The sequence below is a fragment of the Mangifera indica genome, chromosome 8, assembly GCF_011075055.1.
Source record: "Mangifera indica cultivar Alphonso chromosome 8, CATAS_Mindica_2.1, whole genome shotgun sequence".
Lineage (NCBI taxonomy): Eukaryota > Viridiplantae > Streptophyta > Magnoliopsida > Sapindales > Anacardiaceae > Mangifera > Mangifera indica.
Window position 1 is genome coordinate 1,691,727 of NC_058144.1, and position 26,302 is coordinate 1,718,028.

Below are 26,302 nucleotides of genomic sequence, written 5' to 3' on the forward strand. Positions count from 1 at the left end.
GACTTGAGTTCTGAATCCAGAATTGGGCAGGCTGGGATTTGGCCGGACATTTCTCCATTCAGGTTGACTGAGTAACAGCAGAATTTACGTAAACAAGCGCATCACTTTCCAAATGTCATACATGGTTGGCAGGGGCCGGCCTCGTAATAAGTTTTAAGCAAGATACAGTCCGAAGGCTTCGTTGGCACCGCCGGGTCACAACCAATTGTTTCTCACTGACCAACTAGCGGACCCAACTGAAAGAGGAATCGAAAAAAGCTTAATCTCGATAACAAATACAAAATTAAAAGAAATGGAAAGCACCATAGCCCAACTCAAAAGGATCCTTTTCTTTCTCTTTTTGTTATGGTGCCAGCCACTGCCAGTCTATTATGAATTTAATAACACTTCTTCCTAAATTGCTAGGTTTTCCAGCTCACCCACTTACTCTTTTTATTTCTTAGACAAATGCCATGAACATCACAACAACGAACCATATACCTGTTGAAGAATTCTGACTAATTGTCATTCAGACTAATTAAATTCCACTTGTTTTGGTGCAAAACTTTGTTGGAGAAGGATCCTTTTTGTGGGTTTGGTGATTGTCACTTCTTGTTTGTAATAAAGAAGAAGAACGGTAGCTGAAATTGAAAGAAGATGAATCTTGGTGATTGGTTTTTTCTTATAAATCGTTCGACATGAGGATGGCAAGTAAGCTTTTAATGGAGTTTCTTAAACATCGGTTTATCATCTGCGTGATTGCTTGTTTATTGTTATCTTCAATGGCGTTTGGGTTTAATTACAGTGATGTTGATTTATTAGATGAATTATTTCATAGTTCTGCCAATGAAACGCTTCCAAAACATCGTACAGGTCGTCTGTTCAATATTTCGCTTCCTTCTAACTACAGCGGCATGCACCTGTCAGCTATCAAGCTACGTGGCAGGGCTTTATGGATGACAGGAGCAAATTACAATTCCATTACTGTCCCACCAAGGTTTGCCACAACACCATCCACCAAGAGGATAGCCATTGTCTTTGAAAATATAGGAAATTGGTCTTCTTCTTACTTTACAGTGCCTAATTACACCATGGTGACTCCAGTTGTCGGCTTCTCTGTTTACGATGCTTCAAATTCAAGAAACTTAAGCAATGAAGAGCTAGCTTTCAGTTTAATCGGAGATAACGCTGTTACCGTTACTTTTCCTGACTTCGTGGTCACAGATAAAAATGTGACACCAGAATGTGTGAGATTTGGTTTAAGTAATACAATTCAAATCACCAACATGAGTGGGCTGAATGCATGCGACACTAAAGTTTCTGGACGTTTTGCGATTATAATTCCGTCCCCGCCACCTCCTCCAGGGACGGTGTCGAAGCAAGCTCGACTGAGAAGCGGTGGGTGGTGGTTTTTGTGAGTGCATTTGGTGGGTTTGCTGTGTTAATCTTGGTTGGATTAGTCATATATAAGGTGGTCAAAAAGAGGAAGATGAAAAAAATGGAGCTTGAAGCTGACAAAGGAGTCGCTTTTCATACAACATGGATTGGAAGAAGCAAAATGCCTTCAGCATCGATGGTTAGAACCCAGCCAGCCCTTGAACACGACTTAGTTCCTTAACACATATAAATTTTTCTTTTTTTTTCCGATTTGTTTTCAGTTTTGATCAGATTGATGATTGAAAGAATAAAAATGTAAAAAAAACAACTAAACCAGTAGATATTTTATTATTGATTACTGAGAAAAGAAGAGATCAATCTATATAGGATGAAGATCACAGAGCTCGTTAATGGGGAAAGGAGGATCAAAGTAAGAGCCATTAAGAATGGCTTTAGTCATAATCAAGTTTGCAGCTTCAGTGGCATGTATTCCATCCCAGCTTACATAATTAAATGGGTCACTACAGGCTGTGGCTGTTACATTTTTTCCATCAATCACCTTGTTGTTTCCACAAAACACATCAGCATTGAAATTATAGGCGCCTCCTCCAAGCCCACAACAGGCCTTGGGACCATACGTGAGTCCTGCCAAAACAATTATACAAATCCATATTATTACTGTTTTTGAGTAACGGGTTAGTATAAAATCAAGCCAAAGTTTAACCATAAGCAGTTGGGTGTCGAAAGAGATCCAGCAAAATGGCGTGGTGGTCGACATGAATGAGGTTAGCTTGGGGAAGATCTTTTCTCATCTGGTCTAGAGTCTCCTTCAACATGTTATTATAATCCACGACAGCGTTGTTGTAAGAGAGCAAGCAGCCATACATATCCACATCGGTGCTGTTGTGTGGAAGCTTTACTAGAAATGAAGGATAGCAGCCAATTGGAGCAAGATTCAATACAAAAAATGTGCGTCCCCCAAAGGCATAAATCTCCTGGAAATGGAAATTAAACTTGAATTAGCAATATTAATCATAATTTAGAGAGTTAAGCCATTATTATTATCACCTTGATTGTCCAAGCAATTGTGTTAATCACATCAGGAAGAAACTTCTTCACACCATCTATACCAATATCTGCTAACTGGGATGTAAAATCATTTTGACCAATGAAGAAATTGTATATTGATTTTCCGAAGACATCCGGTGAAGGTAGGTTCGTGCCTAAGAAACAAAAACTTTTTTTCAATGAATATGTTTGTAATTCGGAAAACTGTAGGGGTTTATATATGTATATATAGAGAGAGAGACCTGTTTTAATAACAGAGTCGTTAAATTCCTCCACTCTAGTCTTGAAATTTTTCATTTGGTTGAGTTGAATAGCCAGAGAAAATGGACTAAGCCCACCAACAAACAGGGAGGTTTGAGGCAAAAGAACAGTTGATGCTGCTGTAGCATAATTGGCTCCGTGCCTGAAATCTGATCCGATTGATTGCAAATATGGGTCTAGGTATGGAAATCCTAGAGCTTGAGCTGACAAATGACAAAGAGAAGGACTATTTGTTGTTAGTATAAATTATAAATAGTGTGTGAGGAAGAGAAGGACAAAAGAGAGCAATGTGGAGGTACTATTTTTCATCAAGTCAAAGTCCCCCTGGAGGACTAAATGCTCAATTTAGTGCCAAAATTACATATACTAACCCAAGAAATCAATAATGTTCCTTCCATCTGAAGCGCGACCAGAGGGTCTTTTGAAGTAGGTCATGCCAAAAGGAAGAAGCGGAGGAGGAAATGCTGCCCAAAACCCACCAGTCTCCGTATTTGAGTCTCCAAAGTTGAAGATTGCCTCAAATTCGCACTTGGAATCACCCAGACAGCTCAACATTGCCATCATCATCATCCAAATGACGAAAACCTTTCTCATCATGAAAAATATTTTGGATGATTGGAGAGCCATTTTATCTTTTAAACTAAGGCACATGAATAACCCCAGAGACAAGTTAACTGGACTGACCTAGGCAAGATTAACACATGGGTAGTATCAGGAGAAGGAAAATGGATAAAAACCGAAGCAAATTAAGAAAGTTTATGTAGAAACTTCAACATGTTATATCAGGATGAAGTGGTGATGGAAGTGATAGACTTATTGATATGCACTATCTCCATTCAATCTGAATTTTGAATTTATATTTTTCACTGCAACGTATTTAGAGGAGCAGGGAACGGAATTCAGTTAAACAGCATCTGATTATGTAGTGAATCCTTCTGTTTTCCTTATAAGTGACTTCTGATAAATTTTTGAAAAGTGAAGAAAGCAATAAACCCGGGTGGATAAAATCTCATGGGTAAATGCGACTCATAGATGCAAAAATACATACTATTTTAGTCCTGGTTCATACCCATAATACTGCATCATGTTAAAGAGTCAATATGATTTGGGTGTCTTGAAATGCTGGTGACCAAGTTTCATATATTGGTTTCAATAAACATCAACAGAAGAAACCTTGATAATGCCATGATGGCGCTTGAAAACATTTGGGCCAAGCCCAAAAAACAAAAGAGCAAGAAGAGCTTTGACAATGGACCCAATATGATCCGTTTAACGGCCGGGAGTCCTCGGTTAAGTAATATGAATCTGTGTGGTTAACTACTCCTCAGTTATGAAAGACAGATAAAGAGTGCATTTACACCGACTATAGTCGGGTCGGATCTCAACAAAATGTCAAAATCCGGACCCACTCTAAGTTGCGTAATAAAGCATGCGCCTGCAAGACACGTCACCTTGTCGGGAACGATGCTTAGTCTGATTCATCTCCATTGAAAATTTAGAAAAAGAAAATGAGGCCACCACGTCAGATCCCTCCAATCACGTGTCTCTTTCTCATCCCGCCGATAAACCCGCATCATCGTTGATATAGCCAATTAATCAACGGCTAAAGTTTCATCCTGACGTGGCTTTCTGACCATCACGTCACACACCACTAGGCCCTGTCACATGCGCTTTTATTATCAACGCAAATGGAGTAGCGTACAAATGTAGACCCAGACCCTTTTCATTTCTAAAGTTTGTTTTGACTCGCATCCTCCACTAAAGCTGACGTGACTAGCAGTAAATGAAAACCATTCTTTTTAATTCCTAATTATCTGTTAATTGTTTGTTTAAGATTTAATGTATAATTATTTTATCCTAATTAACGTGTTTGGATAATTGGATTTCGATTGAACAAATCACAGTTTGTCTTTAATTTTTGGCTTTTTGCCGGTCTTAAAGTCTTCTGTAATTTTTTTTTTCCGGTTCAATTTATTGTATCACGCAAATGTTGAAAATTATTAATAAATGAATATAAATAAAAAATTCTAATCAACATGTTTTATTTAATCTATTTTAAATGAAAAATTAAAATATTTTATAATAATTGAAAATCCAGATATGACCTAGATTTTTAACAAATTGGTGACAACCAAATATTATTAGTCAATCTCAATTAGAATATATAGAGTAATAAAATTGAAAAAAATATTAAAATTTAACAAAAAATTAATTTAAATTTTTTATTATATTTATAAAAATTTGATTTATTTAATATAATAATTATAAATTTAATTATTATAACATAAATTTATTTATTTATAATTTAAATAAGATTTTTAGTTACGAGAAAAATCCCAATAGTCAATCAATATCAAATAACCGATTTAAATATGTACTTAAATTTTTCGTGAATTAAATGAGAAAGAAATATGTACGGACTTTGAGCTTCATCAATGTTGGTCAAATAAATTCGTGAAATACATACACATGTTTCAACCATGTGTAAGCACGTGACTTTTGTTTCTTCCCTAACTCTCCCATTAATAAAAATTTTAAAAAAATGAGGAAATTATTAATTTTTAACCTCATTTAATTAGTGTTTCGGTTAAGAGTCCTTTCACATCTTAATCACTACAAAAATGAAAGTTAAAAACTGGTTAGATTAAACTTCCATATTCGACATCATAAAATAGAGTTTTAAGAAATTTCCTTAGTTATTATTATTGTTTTTTTTTAATTTAAAAATTCCGGTTCAATTAGACAAATAAATCTCAAATTCGAGATATAAAAACTCATAATTATTATATTAAATAAATTAAAATTTTATTATAATGATAAAGGCTCAAATTTAATTATTCTTTTTCAAGGTCAAAAGGCTTATTTTCACTTAAGGTTTGTTTCATTCTTAAATATATATCTATGAAGTTTTCAAAACTTAAACACATATCAATTAGCTATTAAACTTAATCAAAATTGTTAATTATAAAATATGAAATCATTATTTTATTATTAAACCATAAAATTTTATATTATTTCCTACTTATTTTAGAAAACTAACTACTTCTTTTTAAAATTAAATTTTAAAAATTTAACTTTTCTCCTCTAAGGTTTCAAAATTTTTCTTTCATTTTTTGACTATCAGTTTTCATTGAGCCACTTTTTTTCTCCATTGTCAATAATAGATGATCACACCTCACTGACGACAAAATATTCATCATTAGTTTATGTCATTATGGTGTTGATGTTCATCATCGATAATAAGGGAATAAGATGATTCAATTAAAATGAGTCGTCAAAAAATAGAATAAAAATTTTGCAATTTTAAGAAGAAATTTTTTTTTGAAATTTTAAGGAAAAAAGAAATTTTTAAAAAATTTAATTTAAAAGAAATTTTATTAATTTGCTAAATTAAAAAATATAAATTTTAAAGATTTTAAAATTTATTAATAAAATAATAATTTTATCTATAATTATAATAACAAATTTTAATATGACTGATAAATAAATATTTGAATTTTAAAATTTTACACATATATATTAAAAAAGGGCTAAATGTTGAGCCGGAATAAGTCTTTTGGTCCTTCAATTCAAAGTTTGAATGCTTCACCCCAGGAAATTAACTCTCTGAAATTCGTGTGACTTCTTGGAAGATGAAGGGGCGTGAGATTCACCAAATAATTGCCAGGCACGTGGAACCTCCCACGTGGAGATCTGTCAGTGAAAAGTGGGCCACGCAAAATCTCTAGAAAGTTTCAAGGGGCGTGAAAAATGAGCTGGCTACGCAACCTCTATTGCCTGTGGGACCCTCCTGTTTCTGAGTCCATCTGCGTAAGACACGTCAGTATCCGGACCACACACGCGACCGGCATGAGTGGGGACCTCACCAAGTACGTGATTTGATACCTTTCTTCATTTTCTCTTATTTCTATGTGGCGTGGCTAATCATTTACCGTTGGATGTTATCATTTACAGCCGTGGATTTTACTAACGTCAGTAGTGGGTCCCAGTGGTGAATTTTGTCTACTCCTTTTCGGTTATGGATTTATTAAGATGCCAAGACGGGCGATCTTTGAACGGACACGTGGACCTTTAGCTAGATATTTGGAAGGGTGATTTTGAATCTGTAATATGAATGGACGGCTAGGATAAGAAATTGCATGGTGCACATGGAGTGCTATCCGCGTCGGAAAGGACGTTAGTACGTGAAATTACTTAGACTACCCTGCTCTTATTGGTTTTTTCTGACAAGACCGAACCTGCTTTTTCCACTTTTTTAAACTAAATAATATATAAAATTATATACGTTATTCTTAAATATAATACCCTTTTTTTTTTTAGAGATAATGGTATTAATTTTGATTAATAGTTTTTTCGCTTTTGTAATAACAAATATAAATTATAAATGATAATAATTATTCTTAAAATTAATATATAAATGATAATAATTACATAATAAACGTAAGATTTCTAAGAGCTATCAAAGGATGTCTCAAGATCAAAAGGTTTAATATGTGAGTTATAAAATTTGAATAATCGGTCCAAATAATTTCAGAGTTTTTATTTTTATTTTTTCCAAAATAACATATAAAAATGCAATTGACATACATATTTGATCATTTGTGTTACCTTCTAGGTCATAAAAGTAAATTTACAACTTAATTTAGTTATAATAGTGTATAATCAATTTTTAAAATACAAAACTATATTAAAATCATAATGCTCTACTAAAAACACAAGGGTTCAATTTAATATTAATCAGAGTCATAATAACCCTTGATTCGAAATTGATTTATTTTATAAAAAATTAAATTAAAATTGAATTTTAATTTGATTTATATTTTGTACCTTACTCAAATTTGATTTGAATCCAAACTCAAATTTGATTTGAATCCAAACTCAAATTTAAATATAAAAAACAAACATATATTTTAGAGTTAACCAAATCAAATCAAAGTTATCATTATTAGTATTATTTTGTCCTCATTTATGAACCGTTGGTAATTTAATTATTAATAAAATTATTTATATAAATATAAATAAATATATATTATAATATAATTGAATATTTAATTTTATAATAATATATTATTATTTATATTTAAAATATTATATATAATATTACTCTTTAATTATTTAAAAGATTCAAATACGCAATTATTAGGAAAATGTTGAATGCTATGCTGGCGCTGTGTCTACTATATATATATAAAAAATAAAAAATAAAAAATAATGGAAATTAAACTGCAATTTAATTTACAATTAATTACGTAGATTTTAATTTACTTTTATTTCAAAGTTACGATATCATCGGTCGAAAATTGTATTTTAAACACAAACCGAACCAATGCTCAACTCTCTGTCATCGTTTAGAAAAGCGAAGACGACTAGTTCCTACCCAACTTTTAACCTAATTTCAAATTCACACCTATAAGAGATGAAAAACTCTTATTCTTATCCATATACAAAATTTTATTAATTTTTTTTGTTCAAGAGAGGGGTAAAATATTTAGTTATTGTTTATATTAAAAAGTTATAAAGTTTATTACTTTTTACCCCTCCAGGTTTTAGAAACTAATATTTTACTTTTACTTAAAGTTTTTAAACTTTGAAAAGTAACATATTCACTCTCAAACCTAGGGTTTTCACGTTTTTTAAAACACAGTCACCCCCTATATCTTTTAAAAATAGTAGTTTTACCCCCATTCTTTAACTTCATCTTCCGATGTCGTCTCCAACCTCTTCCTTCTCCTGGTGCAATGGCGGTAATGTGATAAAAAGATCTTCATCTCCTCGTCGCACGGTGCAACGAAGAGACAAAGATCTTTTCGTCGCACAATGCGACGAAGAGACAACCGTGCTACAAAGAGGTCTCTCTTTGTCACTCCACCCAGACGACGAAGGATGACGCGTTGCTCGTCTTTCGTCTATTCTACCAGATCTAGACGACACTTTATTATCCAAATCTAGGTGACAAAGAGTCATCCTTCATCATCTGTTGTAGTCGAAGATGGGAGATCGATAGAATGCGTTGGTCGTCGGTGGTGGTCGGAGAAGGAAGCAAACCTTTGGGGTAAAATTTAAACTTTTCAAACTTTGAAGATGGATTGAGGTGTTAGTTTTTAAAACCTGGAGAGGAGAAATGGTGAAATTTTAAAATTTAGAGGTAAAATAATGATTTTACCCCTGTCTCTAACTAAAAATTTGGACGATAGTTTGGTTATAGATAGGAGTGTGGATTTTTTATCTCCTATGAGTGTAAGTTTGAAATTACGCTAAAAGTTGGGTTTCCCTTTAGAAAAACATAAGAAGATATTCCGTCGAGTAGAAAAATCTATAAAAATAATCAAATACAAATACAAAATGCGAAAGAACAGACGACGTGGATTTAACCTAAGCATGCGTGGCTTAGGTGTTAGGGCTGATGTTTTTAAATTCTGATGAATAATAAAATTGGTTATGTTATTAATTTATAATTAATTAATTTAACTGATTTAATTAAAAATTAATTAATTAAATTTATTATTAAATTATAATAAATAATTTTTATTTAAAAATTTATAAAAAATAAAATCAATTAGGATATTTATACTTATGATAATTAAAAAATATTTTTTAAACAATAACAATTATTAATTTTATTTTAATGAAATAATTAAAATAAAAAAAATCAATCTCATAATAAAAATATATATAATTTTATAAATTATTGTCTATAAAAAATATTCAATAAATATGAAATATTTTTTCTTCTTTTTAATCTTACTTTTCTTTAAAAACCTTTAAAATTTTATCTAATATAATAAAAAATAATTAATTTATTTTAAAAAATTAAAATTTTAAAAAATATTATAAATTTTGATTAAATTTGATTTTAATCGATCCAATAAACAAATTAATTTTTCATATTAACTAAACTAAATTTAAAACTAATTTTTGATTCAATTGATATCCAATTCAATTTTAAAATCATCAGGAACAATCCCATATTGGCAGTCAATGGCTGGCTAGTTCACGGTAGCGGATTCCAAAGGACCTATTCATTGTAGTTTAATTTTTGTAACAATAAAATATTGAAATTTTAATTTTATGAAACGCACCACGTAAGCCACATGACCGGTGGAATTGGTTGGACCCTAATAGAAGACGCGTAGATCGAGTTATTACAGAACACGTGTACGGTAGAGGTGACGTTGGAATAAATAAAATGGCCAGCGCGATTATCGATGGGCCAACTCAACAACTGATTTGCCCACGTATATACGATCTATTTGTATACGACACGCGTATGGTGACGTGGATGTTGCCTTGGCTCTCCGGCCTCTCCTTCTTCTTTCAACACTACCCCCTTCTCTCTTCTCTTTTTCTCTGAAGAACCCGAACTTTTCGGTTGTTTCGTTCGTTCTTTGAAAGGGAAAGTTAGAGAGAGAAAATGCCGAGTTAGTTCATTGTTTCCATTCACAACTGTAATTTTTATTTCTGCTTTTCATTTATTTTCGTTTCTGTAAAGTCCAAGGCTTAAGCATTGAAGTTTCTGGATTTCGGAAGTGAGAAGAGGAGATTTGGTGTTTAGAATTATAAGGTATGGAAATTGTAAGTTTTTTGTTTGAAAAAATTTCAGTTGCTTTACAGGATTTGTTTGTCAAGTTTATGTTATATAAAATTTAACCTTTTGTTTGGTTGGTGAGAAAATGGATGAAGGAATAGGCAACTGTTGAGGTCGTCAAATTATGTCGATTAGGTGGTGTTTGAATTTCTGCATAATGCAGGAAAGTTTAAGTTTAAGGAAACTACAACTTAAATATTCGAATTGGGTTTGAGCTTTCTCGGTTTTTATAAACTGATGTAACAGAACTTCACAACTAAAAGCACGATTATTAACTTCACTGTTGCAAAAGAATGACTTTCGTTTTCTCGGTAACCAAATAGAACATAATTTGCTCAGATTTTGTTATTTCTCTCCAACTTACGAGTGTTCCGTTTTCTTCAAATCTAGAACTCTTACCAAGCTTGAAAGAGAGTCAGATTTAAACAAAAGAAAAAAACGAAATTAGGAAATTTTGCAATATGAAACTGTGTTATCTAAAGGCAAATATGATTTCCCGGACTAAGAGACGAATCTAAATCATACGAGTTATCATGCTGAGAAAACTGTTAAGACTTCTCAGACTGCTGTCACGAGGGTATTTTTGTCTTTTAGTTGACGGATTGTCGTCGTTTGTGAAGTAGATTTGTTTAGTGAGTTGAGGCCTTTACATCTACAGGGCACTTTCTTATGATCGGTAAGGGTATGGAAAGACTGTTATGACCCCAAAATTCAGATTTTTTTCTGGGTTTCAACTTTTTTTTTCCCCGAATTGTTGAAGTCATGAATCATGAATTCGTAGTGATGTTCGGACTTCATTGAAGCAGTTGATATAAATATTCGTTTGAATTATCAATAATTTTGATTAACAAAAAAGGGGCGTAAATTTTATTTAGCAATTAAATCATTCAGTTTTGGTTAACATGGATGCATTCCAAATAGAGCTACAGAATTGAAAATATATGGAATTTTTTTACTCAAGAATTTGTATACCTCTGTCCGGTGTTTTCCAAATTGTAAAGGAAAAAGTTATCTCTATCTGTTGTATCTCATGGAGATTTGCGGGAATTGATACGTGTACGAATGCACCAAATGGTTTATATGTTTAATTGTATTGTTACTGTACTTTGTCCTTTATGCTCTTCGTTTCTTGCCAATCATGACCTGACTTGTTTTGCCTTGATGCAACTGACTATTGATCAAAGACGTGAACTTCTTGCATCTTCTCTGAATCACCTGAGGGTTTCCGGTTTGTTGCTTGACCATGGGAAACAATGAAGAAGGGAAGTCTTCCAAGTCTGATAAATCATCTTCACCTGCACCTCCGGTGAGTTGAGAAATTATGCTGGATTCTTTTTTTAAAAGCTAGAATATGAAAAACTTGATTTTGTTTGCCATGCTTATAAAGGTTTCGTCTGACAATGGTCAGTTTGATTTATTTGCAGGATCAGAGCAATATTCATGTGTATTCTGACTGGGCAGCTATGCAGGTCGTCTACTTTTTGCATGCATTTAGGTTTTTTTTCTCCCTTACGAATTGTCCAACTATAGTTTATGAAACTGCTAAATGGGGATTATGCTGTTTCGTTGCATCTTTAGGCATATTATGGCCCCAGAGTAGCAATTCCACAATATTACAACTCTACCGTGTCATCTGGACATGCTCCTCACCCCTATATGTGGGGTCCACCACAGGTATACTTCAAAGCATTGAGGAAGTTTGACAGGCAACTTTATTTTCTTTTCTAGTTCTAATACTGAGGAATGAATTTAGTTAACTGCAATCGGGTTAATTTGTTAATTCATTGATCCTTGCAGCCTATGATGTCACCTTATGGAGCACCATATGCTGCAATTTACTCTCCAGGAGGAGTTTATGCACATCCTGCATTTCCTTTGGTAAGTTTTAGTTTTCTCTACACTTTTAATAATTGTTATGAGACTTTCCTTTTAAGTATCAGTGTAAAGTTGTTATCTGAGGGAGGTAGCTAATTTTTGTTCATGGGACTTTACCTTGGAGTATCAGAGGACATTGTTATTTGAAGGAGCTATTAGATCTGTGTTCATTGGGAGGTTTGTAAGCTTCTGGTTTGGTAAAATTGACTGGTTTGTAGAATTGGTCACATCCATTTTTCTCTTGCAGCTTATTTGCATTAAACAATAATTATTCCTTCTTTGCACCTGCTGGACAGCTTGAATGCAGTCATTGCCCTTTGTTTACTGAAATTGTTCTTTTTCCCCTAATGTAGGCATCACATCCACATGGCCATGGGGTAACATCATCTCCTGCTGTAAGTGGAGCCTTGCATCTTTTCTCTTTCAACTCTTTCAAGTCTTATCTTTTTTATCCTTCTCTGGTTTGTATGCATGATAAGTTGTTGTTGGATGTAATATTACAGGCTGTAATGCCATTGAGGACAGAAACACCAACAAAATCATCAGGAAACTCAGATCGAGGTTTAATGAAGAAGCTGAAAGGATTTGATGGTCTTGCGATGTCTATAGGCAGTGTTAATGCTGAAAGTGCTGATGATGGGGCTGAACATAGGCTCTCACAGAGGTGTGTTGAATGAGCACATAACTTTGTTGACAGGTTCAGTGGTCTTCCTACTTTCTTTATTTGGGATATACTAACTTTATTCCTATCTGGGCAGTGACACTGAAGGTTCAACTGATGGGAATGAGGGGAATACTTCTGAGGTGAGTACTTATTTTTGTCTTGAAAAGTTGTACATCCTTGTGTGCTTCCCTAATTGATTTGAAAGTTATATATAAAATAGTCAATGTAAATAAAATTATCAACCCATGCCTACTTATGTCAGGAAGATCAAGCCGGGAGGAAAAGAAGCCTGGAGGGAACACCTGTCGTTGGTATGACTGTATTCTTAACAATGCGTTAGAAATTGATGAACAAAAAGTTTACCTGCAATTAATAATTTATTTGGTCTGTATGAAGATTTCTGGAAGTGTGAAAAATGACACCCAATGTGGAATTTAAGAAAATGAAGGAATTAAAGGAGAAACAAATTGGTCCTTGGGACCCTATTGGGTTGAAGTTTTTATGTGTTAATGTTTATATTTGTTCAATCTCTATTTTAACAGGTGGAGATGAAAAAACTGAGACCCAGCCAAATCCTGTTTCTGGTGGGGATGTGAATGCGGCTCCTAGTATGGTGTTGGGCGCAAGTGTTGCTGCTGCTGGTGTTCCTGTACTCTCTCCTGGCATGACAACAGCTTTGGAGCTTAGAAACCCAACTAAGATGAATGGTAGATCAAGTCCAACTAGTGTTCCACAACCATGTGCAGTCTTTCCTGCTGAAGGCTGGTTGCAGGTATTGTTTGTGAATGTTTCTTCCCTTGTTATGCTTTGGTGGTTCAGCTTGTTTTGAAACCTAAAATATATTTAAGCTGTTCCAAGAAACTTTTGAATTTCGGTTGTATATGCTGCATATGATTTCTAGTGTGTGTGTGTGTGTGTGTGTTGTAATCTTTTGACATCTTGCTAGAATGAACGGGATCTTAAACGAGAGAGGAGAAAACAGTCTAATCGAGAATCTGCTAGAAGGTCTAGGTTGAGGAAGCAGGTAAGACCCTAGGGACATTAGTGCTCATCCATTTTTACTCAAAACCTCTGATGTTTGAATTTCATCAGAGCTTACTGTATATGTAGTGCACAGCTAATATTTTACACCCATGTAGGCTGAGACTGAAGAACTGGCACGTAAAGTTGATTCATTGCATGTTGAAAATACAGCACTCAAATCTGAAATAAATCAATTAACTGAGAAATCAGAGAAACTAAGGCTAGAAAATGCAACATTAATGGTAAGCTGTAGCTTTTCTGCAATTATTCTTCTTTCTTGATTTTGAGACTGTTTAATATTTTCGCTGAAGCCTGGAAGTCATGTGTTTGCACGTATAAAAGTTCTGTGCTAACTTATAAAAGTGGTTCACTATACAGGATAAACTGAAAAATGCCTATCCTCAAGAGATTATTTTGAACATTGACAACAAGAGGGTCACACCCATTAGTACTGAGAACCTGCTATCTAGAGTTAACAATTCAGATTCTGCCGACAGAAACGTTGGGGAAGAGGGTCACCTGTTTGAGAAAAACTCAAGCTCTGGTGCAAAGCTACATCAACTCCTGGATACAAGTCCCAGGGCTGATGCTGTGGCCGCTGGCTGACAACGGAATTAGCTAAATCACTAACAGTCAGCAGATGCAGAGATAAATAGCTGAATAGGATTGGTGAGGGTGAGGGAGGTTAATTATAAGTTATTATTATTGTTATTTTTTTCTCCTCATAGCAAACCTGATGTGTTTTAGTAGAATCAGAGTGCTAGTGCTTATGGCCTTAAGGTTAAGGTAAAGGTAAAGGTATTGTACATTTAAGAGAAAATAGAGATTGACGAGTTTAGAAACTTATGAGCTGTATTTTGGTTTGATGTGAAGCTATTAACTACTACTTACTCATGTCGCGTTTTATTTCTAATTTTGTAATGGTGTTTGTCGTTTCATTTCATTTCGTTTTTATTTGTGGTTACATTATGAATTCGATTGAAGCGCCAGGAGGATCGGAGGCTTGGAAGGTGAGTTTCATGAAGTCTGCAGAATTCTGTAGATATTTAGGTACAAACTTATTGTTTTAATATTTGTTATGACAGAATCAATTTAGAACAAAGTCATTAAACAATTATTTAAAATCAATATTATGTTTAGGGTTTACGCCAAAGGACTTATTCAATATTTAATAAAGTGTTTGATTTAAGAATACAAATATATCATTGGTGGGAATAAGCCTTTTAACCTTATTTAAATAACTATTGTGACAATGTCATCATTATCTGTTGGTGTGGTGAGAAATTAAAGCATAGAACAAAAATTTTATGCATTAGTCTATAATTTTATTTTCAAAATTGTGATATCAATTCATAAAAAAAAACAAAAAGTGTTTGGTCAATTGATATGAAAGAAACTTTTCTAAAGCTACAAAAAATTAGAGTGCCCTCCAGCATTGGCTATGGCCGGCCTATGTTTGAGCTGTCTCCAAGTCGGATTCTAACGTCCATGGCTAAGTCCTAATTCCTTATCCATTTCACTAAAATTAGACTTGCTTTTTTTATATATATATAATATACACACATGCAAAATGTTATTAAATTAAAGTTAAAATAATATATAATAATTATTCAAATTGTATAGCATAATATTATTTTATCCATATAATTAATGTTAATCTTTAATATTATCTGTTCATGCTTCATACTACTTTAATGCGTGATAATAGTTCTCACTGTCTTTTATAATTAAGTATTTTTTATTTTTAATTAAAAATTATTTAATTATATAATAATTTATATTAAATATATTTATATTTACATTCTCATAATAAATATATATAATTTCATTATTAACAACAGAAATGGTCTCCAGTTCCGTCTATAAAATAAAAATGTATGTCGTGGCAAGTTTATCGTCATTAGTGCACGTGAAGGTTAAATCGTGGCCCACGGAGTCCAAGGCCGCCCACAAGAATGGCCGATGCCACCAAAACCCAGAAAGATTGCCCTTCTTTTTGTTTCCAATGGGTGACTTCAATGAAAGGTAACTGCGATTACTGGGGTAAAATCATCCTTTTTTGGGAATTTTTTTTTCATATTAATAATGCATCAAATTCAAGAATTATATGTATGAGAGATCGCCTTATTCTTCTCGCAGCATAAATTTGACATTAGAAAACAGAAAAAGTCTAACTTGTATGAGAGGAAAAAAAACAAAGGCAAAACATTTATTTCCATTTAAAGTATAAGAAAATCTTAAATTTTTCTTTTTTAATTTTTAAAAGCTTAAATATTTCTTTGTAATTAAATTTTTATTAAAAATTTCAGTTAAAATTATATGTCAAACTGTTATTTATTAAAAAAATTAAAATTTTATTATATTTTTTTTTTCATATTTAAAAATTTATATTTTTCTTCATCCTAAAGTTTTAAAAAATAACAAAAACCCTTTTAAGGTTCGTACCTCTTTTTATGATGTTAATTTCTCATTCCCTGAGTGTCGACCATCCTCCCTCTATCCTTATCTCTCCTATGGTCTCTCTCCCTTGTCTCTTTGGTTGTCTTCAATTGGAGACGAAGACTGATTGTCTTCGTCTTTGGCTATAGACGGTAGGAGAGACAAGGGAGAGAGACCAAAGAGAGAGATAAGAGGGAAGAGAGGATAGCCGATATTCGAAAAAGGATAAATTGACGTCAAAAGAAGAGGAACAAACCTTAAAAGGGTTTTTATTACTTTTAAAACTTTGGGTTATAAGAAAATGTAAATTTTTAAATATAAGGGAGGAAAATATAATAAAACTTTAATTTTTCTAATAAATAATAATTTGACCCTTAATTATAATTTAGATTTTTAATAAAAATTTGGTTATGGATGAATATTTAGATTTTTTAAAATTGGAGGGTGGAAGTTAGGATTGAACGTTACCTTTGGCCAAAAAATGAATAAAATATCGGAGGTCTAGCAATGGTGTCAATTGTTAATTCTGGACTGGACTGGGGAGGGCTCTGATGAAGAACTGACAATTTTAATGGAAATATAATAAAAAGTGAAGAGTCAAAATTCTTATTTGAAAATTTGACCGTTTTGTAGAGAGAACACGTACTTCTCGTATTTTCACGTCCCAGATCCCTGCAAGAGAATTATATTATATCACTTCAGTCCCCCATTCTCCCCTTTTTGAGCCTACTTCTTCACGTGCTCTCACTTTCACAGTGTGGTTTTTCCCTATCCAGTGCTTTTGTTTCAATGTTTGGTTAATCATTTTTTAAATATTACTTGTTTGTCTTCTGTTTAAAGTATTGCTTTAACACTTTCATTCACAGTAACTAGCCATGCATGTGTTCTTCTCGATATTACTTTCCGTTGTGGGCTTCGCATCGCTTCATTTCTAGTGTTTGCTTTCGGGTTTTTTTTTTTGGTTGGTTTCTGAAATTTGAATGTATAGGTTGGGATTCATCTGTATCAGACATTAAATTTTCGAATTGATGGGGTTTATATGCTTTTTTAAAGTTAGATTAAGTAATCTTTATCATGATGTAAATAAGACAAGCTTCTGGGGATTTTACTATTGAGTATATGAGAGGTGTTAATGTACGCAGTTGCCAGATGTTTCGCCTTTTTGCATTATTTGTGTCTTGTGAGTGGGTTTCAGAGTGAAAGTTTCAATGGTTTTGATAAAACTTATCTTTTCGGGGTTCTTTATTTCTGATGTGTTCTAATCAAATAGAAATTGAGCAACTTAAAAGAATCGGTGGTCTCAAGTAGGTACCGTTCCGAATTGTGACTGTGTTTGTTGTTTCTTATTCATTACATTGTCAGTGTTAGTAATTGAGAGAGTCTTTATAGTTCTCTTGAGTAGTTGAAAGAGAAATAGGATAATTTGTTTTGTTTATTGTTTTTGCGAAATGGGGCATCCTGCAGCAATTTGTGATGTTAAATCAACATCCGAGATGACAAAGGACTGGAATGGGATTGATCAGGTTGTGCTTCGAAACCCACAAGGGGCCTCTGCTAAGGTGAGATTTTTAAACATTAATTCCTCCAATTAAAGCTTTAAACTTAATTGTCTTTTTACCGTAACAAGGAGAACTATAAGTTGTGGACTTTAAGTATGGCACAGGTCAGCTTACAAGGGGGACAAGTTACTTCATGGAGAAATGAGAAAGGAGAGGAACTTCTGTTCACCAGTAGTAAGGTTTGGTTTCATTTTCTTTCTGTTTTAGATGATTTCTATGGTATACTTGCATGGTCATTTTTATTCTGATTCTGTGGTAATATAAATTTGGCTTCACCCTGGTTAAAGTCTTTGGTACTTTAACCAATTTACCATAAAATCATTGTAGTTGTGTATTTGTCAGAAAATCGACTGATTTTCTAAGGATTATCGTCTGTAAGGAATCAACTTTAAAACCTGCTAGAATCACAATTCCTTTCCCTAATTTATAACAGGCAAATTTTAAACCCTCAAAAGCAATACGCGGCGGAATCCCTATATGTTTCCCTCAGGTATTTATTATCATTTTGTTCTATACAAGATTGTATATAAACTACTTAGCATGTGCTCATGTACACTATTTATAATTTTTTTGAAGTTCGGAAACTGTGGATCATTAGAGCAGCATGGATTTGCAAGGAACAAAATATGGACAATTGAGGAAATTACACCACCTCTGCAACCAAATGATTTCAATAGAAAAGGCTGTGTTGACCTACTGCTTAAACCATCTGAAGAAGATTTGAAGTGCTGGCCCCACAGGTATGTATTTGGGGTGCTGTAGATTTTCTTATGATGCTTTTGCATACATCCACAAGAATTCTTTTAATTTCCCATGGTTGAAGTAGTGCAGTACTAGCAAATTTTGATATTTGAGTGTCTTTCTGTGTAGATAGACATTTTATGTGTGCTTCAATGAATTTTAATTGGTGGTCATGCAGCTAATGAGTGATTTTTCTTCTCAGCTTCGAGTTTCGTCTTAGAGTCTTGCTTGGAGTAGATGGAGATCTGACATTAACATCACGAGTGAGGAACATCAATGGCAAGCCATTTACTTTCTCTTTTGCATATCACACATATTTGTTGGTTTCTGATATAAGGTAAGAATTTTATTTCCTTAACTTAAAAGTAGAAATTATTCACATTTGATAATAAATGTTTGTGAATGTGTGTGCAGTGAAGTGAGGATAGAAGGCTTGGAGACAGTTGACTACCTTGATAATCTTCACCAAAGAGAACGTTTTACAGAACAAGGAGATGCTATTACTTTTGAATGTGAGGTAAGGTATTGAGTTGCCAGTGTGACCTGTTAAAAGCAATTAGGAATAATAATTGGGGACTAATTCTTTGATGAATTTGCAAAATTTTGTAATTTTGACTATTTCAAGGTTTACCTTTGATGTCTCTTAAATCTCTGGAAGAGATTTTGTGGTGGCTCTGTTTCTTATTGCTTTTCTGGCCCTGCTTTTCTTTCCTAATGCTAAACAAAATTTAATGATTTTGGAACTACTTTCACTTGTTAGAGAATATGCATTAAATTTTCAGTAAAATGAATTCGTTGATGTTGAGAAATTGCAGTTTTTTATCTTATACATTTGCTTACCAAATTGAATGATCTATCTGCTTGTTTGATTCTTGGTGCAATTCGGTTTCTGAGACTTATTGTTTATCTGTTATTTTCCTGCCAGGTGGACCGAGTTTATCTTCATTGCCCTAATGTAATTGCAGTTCTTGATCATAAAAAGCAAAGAACATATGTTATAAGAAAGGAAGGCCTGCCCGATGTTGGTAAGTTGCCACCTGCCTGACATTTTTATTGTGCTAATCCGGGAGGAAAGAATTTACATCAAGACATCATACGTTGTGATAATTGGAGGTTTTTTTTTTTTTTTTAACCTTTTAATAGAGAGATATCCATTTACCCAATTACATTAAGCGGCTGAAATAAAAGGTGGTTCATATTGATGAATTTACATTGCAGATGGTTTTATCTGGTGTTGTTAAAGAGAGAAGTTTGATTGAATTTCTGGCTCCCATTTTTTAATTATTCTTTTTCCATTAACAGTGGTGTGGAATCCATGGGAGAAGAAATCAAAGTCAATGGTACATTTTGCTGACGAGGAATACAAACAGATGCTATGTGTTGATGGAGCAGCAATTGAGAAACCTATCACACTGAAACCCGGTGAGGAGTGGACAGGGCGATTGCAACTTTTGGTAGTGCCTTCAACTTTCTGTGATGAACAATTTGATCTTTAGAATGAAGGACTTTTTGAGAAATGGTACAAAGTTTTAAACTGTAAATGTTTTGGTTTCATGGTTTGTAGTTGCAAGAATAGCTCAATTTTACTTTGAGATGTATTTTGTAGGATTTAACTGACTGGGAAAGTTCTGGTTTCTGGAAATAGACATGCCTTGTAGTCAATGTTGATGCATATGTTCATAAGAATATAAAGTGGATGGAATTAGAAGAATAGATAAAGAGATTAAAGCATAATAAACAGATTAAAGAGAAGTTGGTTGCATTTGGTGAAATTATTATTAATAATAGTTGGAAACATTAATTGACAGTCACCATAAATTAAAAAAATTTTAAAACCTTGGTGCCATTTGCCACTCATGCCTTTTAACTTTCCACGAGAGACAAGTCCACCTGACCTGATCCTCAGTCCCTCCTTCACTCCTTTGTATAACTTTCTCACTCTCTGAATTTTACCTCTCTCTCTCTGTCCTTCCCTTCTCTCCCAAGTTTTTAATGACTTTGTCATCGCGATCCGATTTGATGAATTTTACTTTACAACCATCTCTTCAGATCTATCCTTTCTGAATTCGGTTCCATTTCCGGGTTACGTTCTTTACATGTTCATGTCTCTTTGTGCATTTCTTCACTCTATTTGATTCCTTCTTTCAAATCTTCTTCATTTTCTTGTGTTTCCCAGAAAATATTTCATCGAATTTTACTGTTCTTCTGCTCAAGAACTGTAAGTAAAAATCTAAACTCGAAGATCAAAAATGGCTGATGTACAGAAAGGGAAACCTATCCTTCAAAAACCACCGGGTTACAAAGACCCAACCGTTCCAGTCCAACGGAACCCGAGAGCACCGCCACGAAAACTAGTCCTCCCACCGTCTTTCCACCAAAAGAAGCAACGCATGAGCTTTCGCCGTATCTGCTGCTGCTCCTTTTGCATCCTAACATTATTACTTGTCACCATAATTTCAATATCTTTTGCAGTTTTTTACCTCTGGTTTGATCCAAAACTCCCAGTTTTTCACCTACAGTCATTTTCTTTTCGATTCTTCAACGTCAGTGTAAAAACCGACGGCACCTACCTGAACGTTGCGACGTTGACAAGAGTAGAAGCACGGAACCCTAATGAGAAGTTAACGTATTATTACGGTGTCTCCGAAGTGGAGGTTAGCGCAGGGAAGGATAAGGAAATTGAGTTTGGATCAAAAAACTTGGCAGGATTCACTCAAGCCAAACACAGCATGACGAGTTTAAAGATCGAGACGAAGAATAACCAGCTGGTTGAAGATGGGGCAGGGACAAGGCTAATGAGTCGATACAAAAACAAGGACATGGTGGTGAATGTTGACATTCGAACGAGGGTTGGCGTTGGGTGGAAAGGCTGGAAGATAAGACCTTTGAACCTGGGTGTTAATGTCATCTGTGGCGGTGTAACATTGAAGACTCTCAATGGAGAAATGCCCAAATGCACCATTAATTTACTCAAATGGTAAGCCTTCTACATACTGGAATCTTGTTTATATTAGAGAATTCATATACAGATTGTTGTAAATTAATTTGAGAATTCTGATGTAGATTGTTGTAAATTAATTTGAATGCGTGCAGGATTAACATTCATTGAGGAGAGGGGTGTTTTTCAAGAAGATGATGATTGGGAATACATGTAAGTTGAGAGGTGAGAACCGGGGTTTGTGTAAATTAATTTAATTTCCTGGTGAAGAATCTTTTTCTGTAAATTGTGGGGAAGATAATTCCCGATGAAGCTGATAGAGACACAGACAGGCTGCCATTTTCTTTGAATAATAAAATAAAATGGAAGAAGGTGTAACATCCATTTGTAATATGGCGAAGGTGTTGAAGTTACTACACAACCTGCGTGCTAGTAAATGAGTGCCTGCCTCGTCAAGTTAGAGAGAGAGAGAGAGAGAGAGCGTGTGATGTCATGTCTGCTTTTCTGTTTCAAGTTTGAGTTAATGGCTGCCAACTTACACGAAATTCTATTATTACTGCTCATTTCCACGTCACACGCAACTTATCGTAATAATAAAACCGTAAATGCATTTTTAAATATATAATATATTATTATATAATTAAATAATTTTAAATAAAAAATAAAATAATATTTAATTATATAATAATATATCACTACACATATATATTCAAAAATATTAATTTTATTATTAAGGCTATCATTTCTATGACAGCAAAAGTGAGCTTTTGGCTCGACTTGTTTTCATAATTTCTAGCATGACTAGAATGCCCTTAGTAGTGCCTACGTGAGTCTTTAATGGGCTCGCTCTAATACTTTGTCTCTACGACTTTATTAAATATTTCTTATATTTTATTTATGATTATTTTATATAAATTAAATTAAAACACTTAATTGGTCAAAAATACTGAAATTATACGAAATTCTAAATTTAAAATTACTAATAAGACAATAAATTATTATCTAGATATCTAATTAATTCTCAAAATTAAAACAATAGTTTTATTGAATTGATAATTTAATTTAACTTTGGAAAGCCAAGCCTTGGCTGGGAAAATTAATTCACCCGTGTAAAAATTATGAATAACTCAGACAAGAGAAAGAGAGTGAGAGTCCAGTCAACCCGTGGTTATCCTCCAATCACAATCCAAAGTAATTCTGATGACCTTATTCATAAGCAAATCAACGTACGCGTCGACACCAGACTCGTACTATAAATAAGAAAGAATCTCCTACGTTGCAATCGGCTACACGTATACATACACCCCAACCCTCTTTATCTAAAATTTTCTACTTTTCGTCAAGTTTGTTCGCTCTTTCCCTCTGCTCTGCACAACTCTGTCTCGTCTCGTAGATCAGGGAATATCTTCTAGTTCTATTCATGGCTTCCAAGCGGATCTTGAAGGAGCTCAAGGATCTCCAGAAAGACCCTCCGACCTCTTGCAGTGCTGGTAAATATTTTAATATTATTGTTTTATTCTTTTGTTAGCTTTCATGGTATCTGGTTGCTGTATAGGGGTTCGATCTCTGATTTTCATGTATTGGTTATGTAAGAGTTAAACTGTTTCACCTTATTCATGTGTTAATTTGAAAAGACTTAACTGTATTGGATGGTGTTTGCTTGATCAAATATAGCATCTTGTGAAATTTTGTAGGCTGTCCCTCAGTTGCCTGTTATATTATTTGAGTAGGACGTGTGTTTTGATTGCATATTTTGGGCCAGTTTTTCTTGACTTATCAATTGCTTGTGCAGCTGTTTCTGCATTAAATATTGACTTTGTTAAACAATGCTGTAATTAATTTCAGAAATTCAATTTCGTTATAGAGCGCTGTAACTTTTGTTTCTATCTCTGTGTTGATCGTGGAGCATGTCTTAACCTCAAGCCTTTGAATATATGTTTTGTTTGTTTTGCTCTTTTACTAATAAACTGGTATGCTTTTCATATTGTGTCTCTCTTTTGATATTTTTGAAATGGATTTGACACATTGATTTCCAAATACCAAATCAATATGCATCATGACGCTGTAGTGAAATGTGCAACAGTTCCTCTCACAGGTTTATCGTCTTCATCAGATCAGGCCTTCAAATATGATTCTTCAGCTAGTATAGTATGGTGAATTTTTATGATTACTTATGATTTTGGAACTCAGTCATACTCATATATTGGTTTACTATGTGCCATGTCATCATTGCCGGTGTGCTTGCTGGGACTCAAATTTGTTACAATGTTTCTGCATTTGCCTTTATCTACAGCATTGGGGGAAAATAAAAAAACAAGATTAAAACTGATACTAGTGCAATTGGATCAATTTGGATGAATTTAATCCAATTTGCAGATTTTTGGAAGCAGAGCATTGATCCATGATTTTCTTATTGTTTCCTTTAAATGTAAATTCTGTTAGTAGCTTTTCTTTTTCTTTTTTATGAGTACGATTGCTTCTTACCCTTATCTGCATCACCTTAACTATTGATTCTTTCATACCTATTACTATTCATGAATTTGTGCTTATACTTTATTCTGTACTGATGAGTATTAACTGTTGGGATGGTAGTGCATTTTATGTAACTGTTTTAGTATATCTATTATTACATGAAATTGCATGTCCCAATACATTCACCGGCATTATAATGAGTTTCTAGGTCACCTTTTCTACAGTATCAGCATTTATTGTAATAGTTATCACAGGTATGTTAAGGGAAATAGAATACTCTGGTTTAATCTGGTTTGTAGGTACAGTGTGATAGGCTTGTTATTGAGACATGATATGGTTTTGATTAACTTGTAGTTAGGAAATTTTCTAGGTGTTATGTTTCATATTAAGTTCTTCGCCTTAAGAAAATCCTTACCATTGAAAATGAAGGTAATTTTGGTGGGAAAATCATTATTATATAATTTTTCATTCCAATTAATTTTTTTGCACTTATTGTTAATTATTATTTGATTATGAGATATGATACTTCCATGTTCTTATGCCGGTAGGTCCTGTTGCTGAAGACATGTTTCATTGGCAAGCTACCATAATGGGTCCTCCAGATAGTCCTTATGCAGGAGGAGTATTTCTAGTTACAATTCACTTCCCACCCGATTATCCATTTAAACCACCAAAGGTGAATCACTCTCTAATATTTAGTTATTAGTGCTGCTGAGCAGATATTAATTTTTCTTTTATATAAAGACCTGTGATTGTCGAAAAAAGTTAAGGAGTATCAATGAAAGAATGGAGTGAACTTGAGAAGATCTTGAATTGTGTGTTTGAAGGAGGGATGGAATATTTTACAAATACCTAGTATAGTTAAAACGTATAATACCCTTTCTGTGTGAAACTATGTATACAAATGAAGTATGATAAGGCAAGTCATGATTGTGTGAAGTATGGGACTGGACTAGTGAATTTCTTTGGTGAGAACATACAGAACATAACATGTTGTGTCTGATAGACGCTTTTCATGTGATATATTGAGCTATAAATATCTTGAGGGCTAATACTTTGTAAGGACATATCGTGCTGTTAATGTACTTCTGTGCAATTCTGTAATCTTATCTAAATTGTTTTTCTATCTCTGTTTTTTCAGGTTGCATTTAGGACTAAGGTTTTTCATCCAAATATTAACAGCAATGGCAGTATATGTCTTGATATATTAAAAGAACAGTGGAGCCCAGCCTTGACAATATCCAAGGTTCTGTTTTCTTACAACTACTTAACTAAACAATAAAAAAGTAAAAAGCCGATGGATGTTAACAGCCAACTTTGATATAAGAATTGGTATGCTACATTAATCGCCAACAGGAAATTTCTAGAAAGCCGATGGATGTTAACTTGCCAACTTTGATATAAGAATTGGTATGCTACATTAATCGCCAACAGGAAATTTCTAAATTAATTGTTCTAGTTCAACATGATATTTAAAACTACCATTGAATGCGATAGTGTTGGTAGAAACGTATAACAGATTCAAAAAAGAGATGGGTACTTCAAAAACGCATACCACTGGCTAGTGGCTATACTGCGGCAAAGTTTGGGCTAATCTATAAGTAGTGATGGACAAGTGCTTGTTAGTTATTCGTTTTAATAAATGTGCTGCCATGATCTAGAGTATTGAGAACTGATGCAAAAGAAATGTTGCTTAGGTAAAGTTCCTTGTTATTTCTGCCAATAGACTTTATCTTAACACCTTTTTTCTTCCTATTATGGTGTGAAGGGCGGTTGCAAGTGCCATTTCCATATGGTTTATGGTAGTTACTAGCAAGCAAAATTAACTTATAAATTGTAGTAATGAATCATCCAATATATATATCATTGAAATTACCTTTTTTTTAATATATATTTTGGGCCGTCATTCACTCTTTCATAATAACTGCTTTTTGAGTACGTGGGAAAGGTTTTGTTTTCCTTGTTCAGGTGTTGCTCTCAATTTGTTCCCTCTTGACGGACCCCAACCCAGATGACCCTTTGGTGCCAGAAATTGCTCATATGTATAAGACAGACCGGGCCAAGTATGAATCAACTGCTAGGAGCTGGACCCAAAAATATGCCATGGGCTAGGATAGTCTGTCTTTCCCTATTTATGTATAAATGAAAACTGAAGTGTGATCTGTTTTCTTTACTGCCATTAAACGGACCAAACAGTTGGCGTTTTAGCTTTGTTTAGTGTGTATTGCAATTGATATTTAGAACCATGTAATTGTAAGATGGGCAGCTAATGTTGTTAAATATGCGACTGTTTGGTAATCCTGATAGTTTTATTCCGTGAA

General features: G+C 33.6%; 5 protein-coding genes across 7 annotated transcripts; 4 read left to right on the plus strand and 1 right to left on the minus strand.

Moving 5' to 3' along the window:
- Positions 1-1,653: 1,653 nt before the first annotated feature.
- On the minus strand, positions 1,654-3,505 carry LOC123223559 (GDSL esterase/lipase At4g01130-like). The gene is made up of 5 exons (XM_044646761.1): positions 3,057-3,505; positions 2,667-2,888; positions 2,425-2,579; positions 2,081-2,351; positions 1,654-2,001 (listed from the first exon to the last, which is right to left on the minus strand). Exons 1-5 carry the CDS (start codon positions 3,334-3,336, stop codon positions 1,736-1,738), a joined length of 1,194 nt encoding a protein of 397 aa, XP_044502696.1. The 5' UTR covers positions 3,337-3,505; the 3' UTR covers positions 1,654-1,735.
- Positions 3,506-9,957: 6,452 nt separating this feature from the next.
- LOC123223293 (common plant regulatory factor 1-like) lies at positions 9,958-14,726 on the plus strand. Of its 2 annotated transcripts, XM_044646431.1 has the most exons (13): positions 9,963-10,246; positions 11,455-11,576; positions 11,695-11,739; positions 11,849-11,944; positions 12,068-12,148; positions 12,499-12,540; positions 12,649-12,809; positions 12,904-12,949; positions 13,072-13,120; positions 13,352-13,581; positions 13,756-13,833; positions 13,949-14,074; positions 14,211-14,726. In XM_044646431.1, the coding sequence occupies exons 2-13, from the start codon at positions 11,514-11,516 to the stop codon at positions 14,436-14,438; spliced, it is 1,245 nt and encodes a 414-aa protein (XP_044502366.1). In that variant the 5' UTR covers positions 9,963-10,246; positions 11,455-11,513; the 3' UTR covers positions 14,439-14,726. The 2 variants fall into 2 exon arrangements, with proteins under 2 accessions (XP_044502367.1, XP_044502366.1); XM_044646432.1 differs by lacking the exons at positions 13,756-13,833; positions 13,949-14,074 and having other exon boundaries at positions 9,958-10,246.
- Positions 14,727-16,862: 2,136 nt separating this feature from the next.
- Positions 16,863-20,233, plus strand: LOC123223294 (putative glucose-6-phosphate 1-epimerase). 2 transcript variants are annotated; one of them, XM_044646434.1, is made up of 8 exons: positions 16,863-17,830; positions 17,925-18,009; positions 18,264-18,320; positions 18,407-18,570; positions 18,774-18,908; positions 18,986-19,088; positions 19,497-19,596; positions 19,874-20,233. In XM_044646434.1, the coding sequence occupies exons 1-8, from the start codon at positions 17,781-17,783 to the stop codon at positions 20,065-20,067; spliced, it is 888 nt and encodes a 295-aa protein (XP_044502369.1). In that variant the 5' UTR covers positions 16,863-17,780; the 3' UTR covers positions 20,068-20,233. The 2 variants fall into 2 exon arrangements, with proteins under 2 accessions (XP_044502369.1, XP_044502368.1); XM_044646433.1 differs by having other exon boundaries at positions 16,868-17,830; positions 17,935-18,009.
- A 144-nt stretch (positions 20,234-20,377) lies between these two features.
- Positions 20,378-21,902, plus strand: LOC123223296 (NDR1/HIN1-like protein 13). Its single transcript, XM_044646435.1, has 2 exons — positions 20,378-21,548; positions 21,665-21,902. Exons 1-2 carry the CDS (start codon positions 20,821-20,823, stop codon positions 21,678-21,680), a joined length of 744 nt encoding a protein of 247 aa, XP_044502370.1. The 5' UTR covers positions 20,378-20,820; the 3' UTR covers positions 21,681-21,902.
- An 893-nt stretch (positions 21,903-22,795) lies between these two features.
- LOC123224053 (ubiquitin-conjugating enzyme E2 28-like) lies at positions 22,796-26,302 on the plus strand. The gene is made up of 4 exons (XM_044647549.1): positions 22,796-22,999; positions 24,530-24,657; positions 25,123-25,227; positions 25,950-26,302. The coding sequence occupies exons 1-4, from the start codon at positions 22,930-22,932 to the stop codon at positions 26,091-26,093; spliced, it is 447 nt and encodes a 148-aa protein (XP_044503484.1). The 5' UTR covers positions 22,796-22,929; the 3' UTR covers positions 26,094-26,302.

Bases quoted from the DNA above. Each gene is read 5' to 3' on its own strand.
- LOC123223294 (XM_044646433.1), top strand. From the start codon at position 17,720: ATGGGGCATCCTGCAGCAATTTGTGATGTTAAATCAACATCCGAGATG. The intron at 17,831-17,934 runs GTGAGATTTTTA...AGTATGGCACAG, and splicing joins CACAAGGGGCCTCTGCTAAG to GTCAGCTTACAAGGGGGACA. The intron at 18,571-18,773 runs GTATGTATTTGG...TTTTCTTCTCAG, and splicing joins TTGAAGTGCTGGCCCCACAG to CTTCGAGTTTCGTCTTAGAG.
- LOC123223559 (XM_044646761.1), bottom strand. From the start codon at position 3,336: ATGTGCCTTAGTTTAAAAGATAAAATGGCTCTCCAATCATCCAAAATA. The intron at 2,889-3,056 runs GTTAGTATATGT...GTCATTTGTCAG, and splicing joins GAACATTATTGATTTCTTGG to CTCAAGCTCTAGGATTTCCA. The intron at 2,002-2,080 runs GTTAAACTTTGG...TTGTTTTGGCAG, and splicing joins TCGACACCCAACTGCTTATG to GACTCACGTATGGTCCCAAG.
- LOC123223293 (XM_044646431.1), top strand. From the start codon at position 11,514: ATGGGAAACAATGAAGAAGGGAAGTCTTCCAAGTCTGATAAATCATCT. The intron at 11,577-11,694 runs GTGAGTTGAGAA...ATTTATTTGCAG, and splicing joins CATCTTCACCTGCACCTCCG to GATCAGAGCAATATTCATGT. The intron at 11,945-12,067 runs GTATACTTCAAA...TGATCCTTGCAG, and splicing joins ATATGTGGGGTCCACCACAG to CCTATGATGTCACCTTATGG.
- LOC123223296 (XM_044646435.1), top strand. From the start codon at position 20,821: ATGGCTGATGTACAGAAAGGGAAACCTATCCTTCAAAAACCACCGGGT.
- LOC123224053 (XM_044647549.1), top strand. From the start codon at position 22,930: ATGGCTTCCAAGCGGATCTTGAAGGAGCTCAAGGATCTCCAGAAAGAC. The intron at 23,000-24,529 runs GTAAATATTTTA...TTATGCCGGTAG, and splicing joins TCCGACCTCTTGCAGTGCTG to GTCCTGTTGCTGAAGACATG. The intron at 25,228-25,949 runs GTTCTGTTTTCT...TTCCTTGTTCAG, and splicing joins CAGCCTTGACAATATCCAAG to GTGTTGCTCTCAATTTGTTC.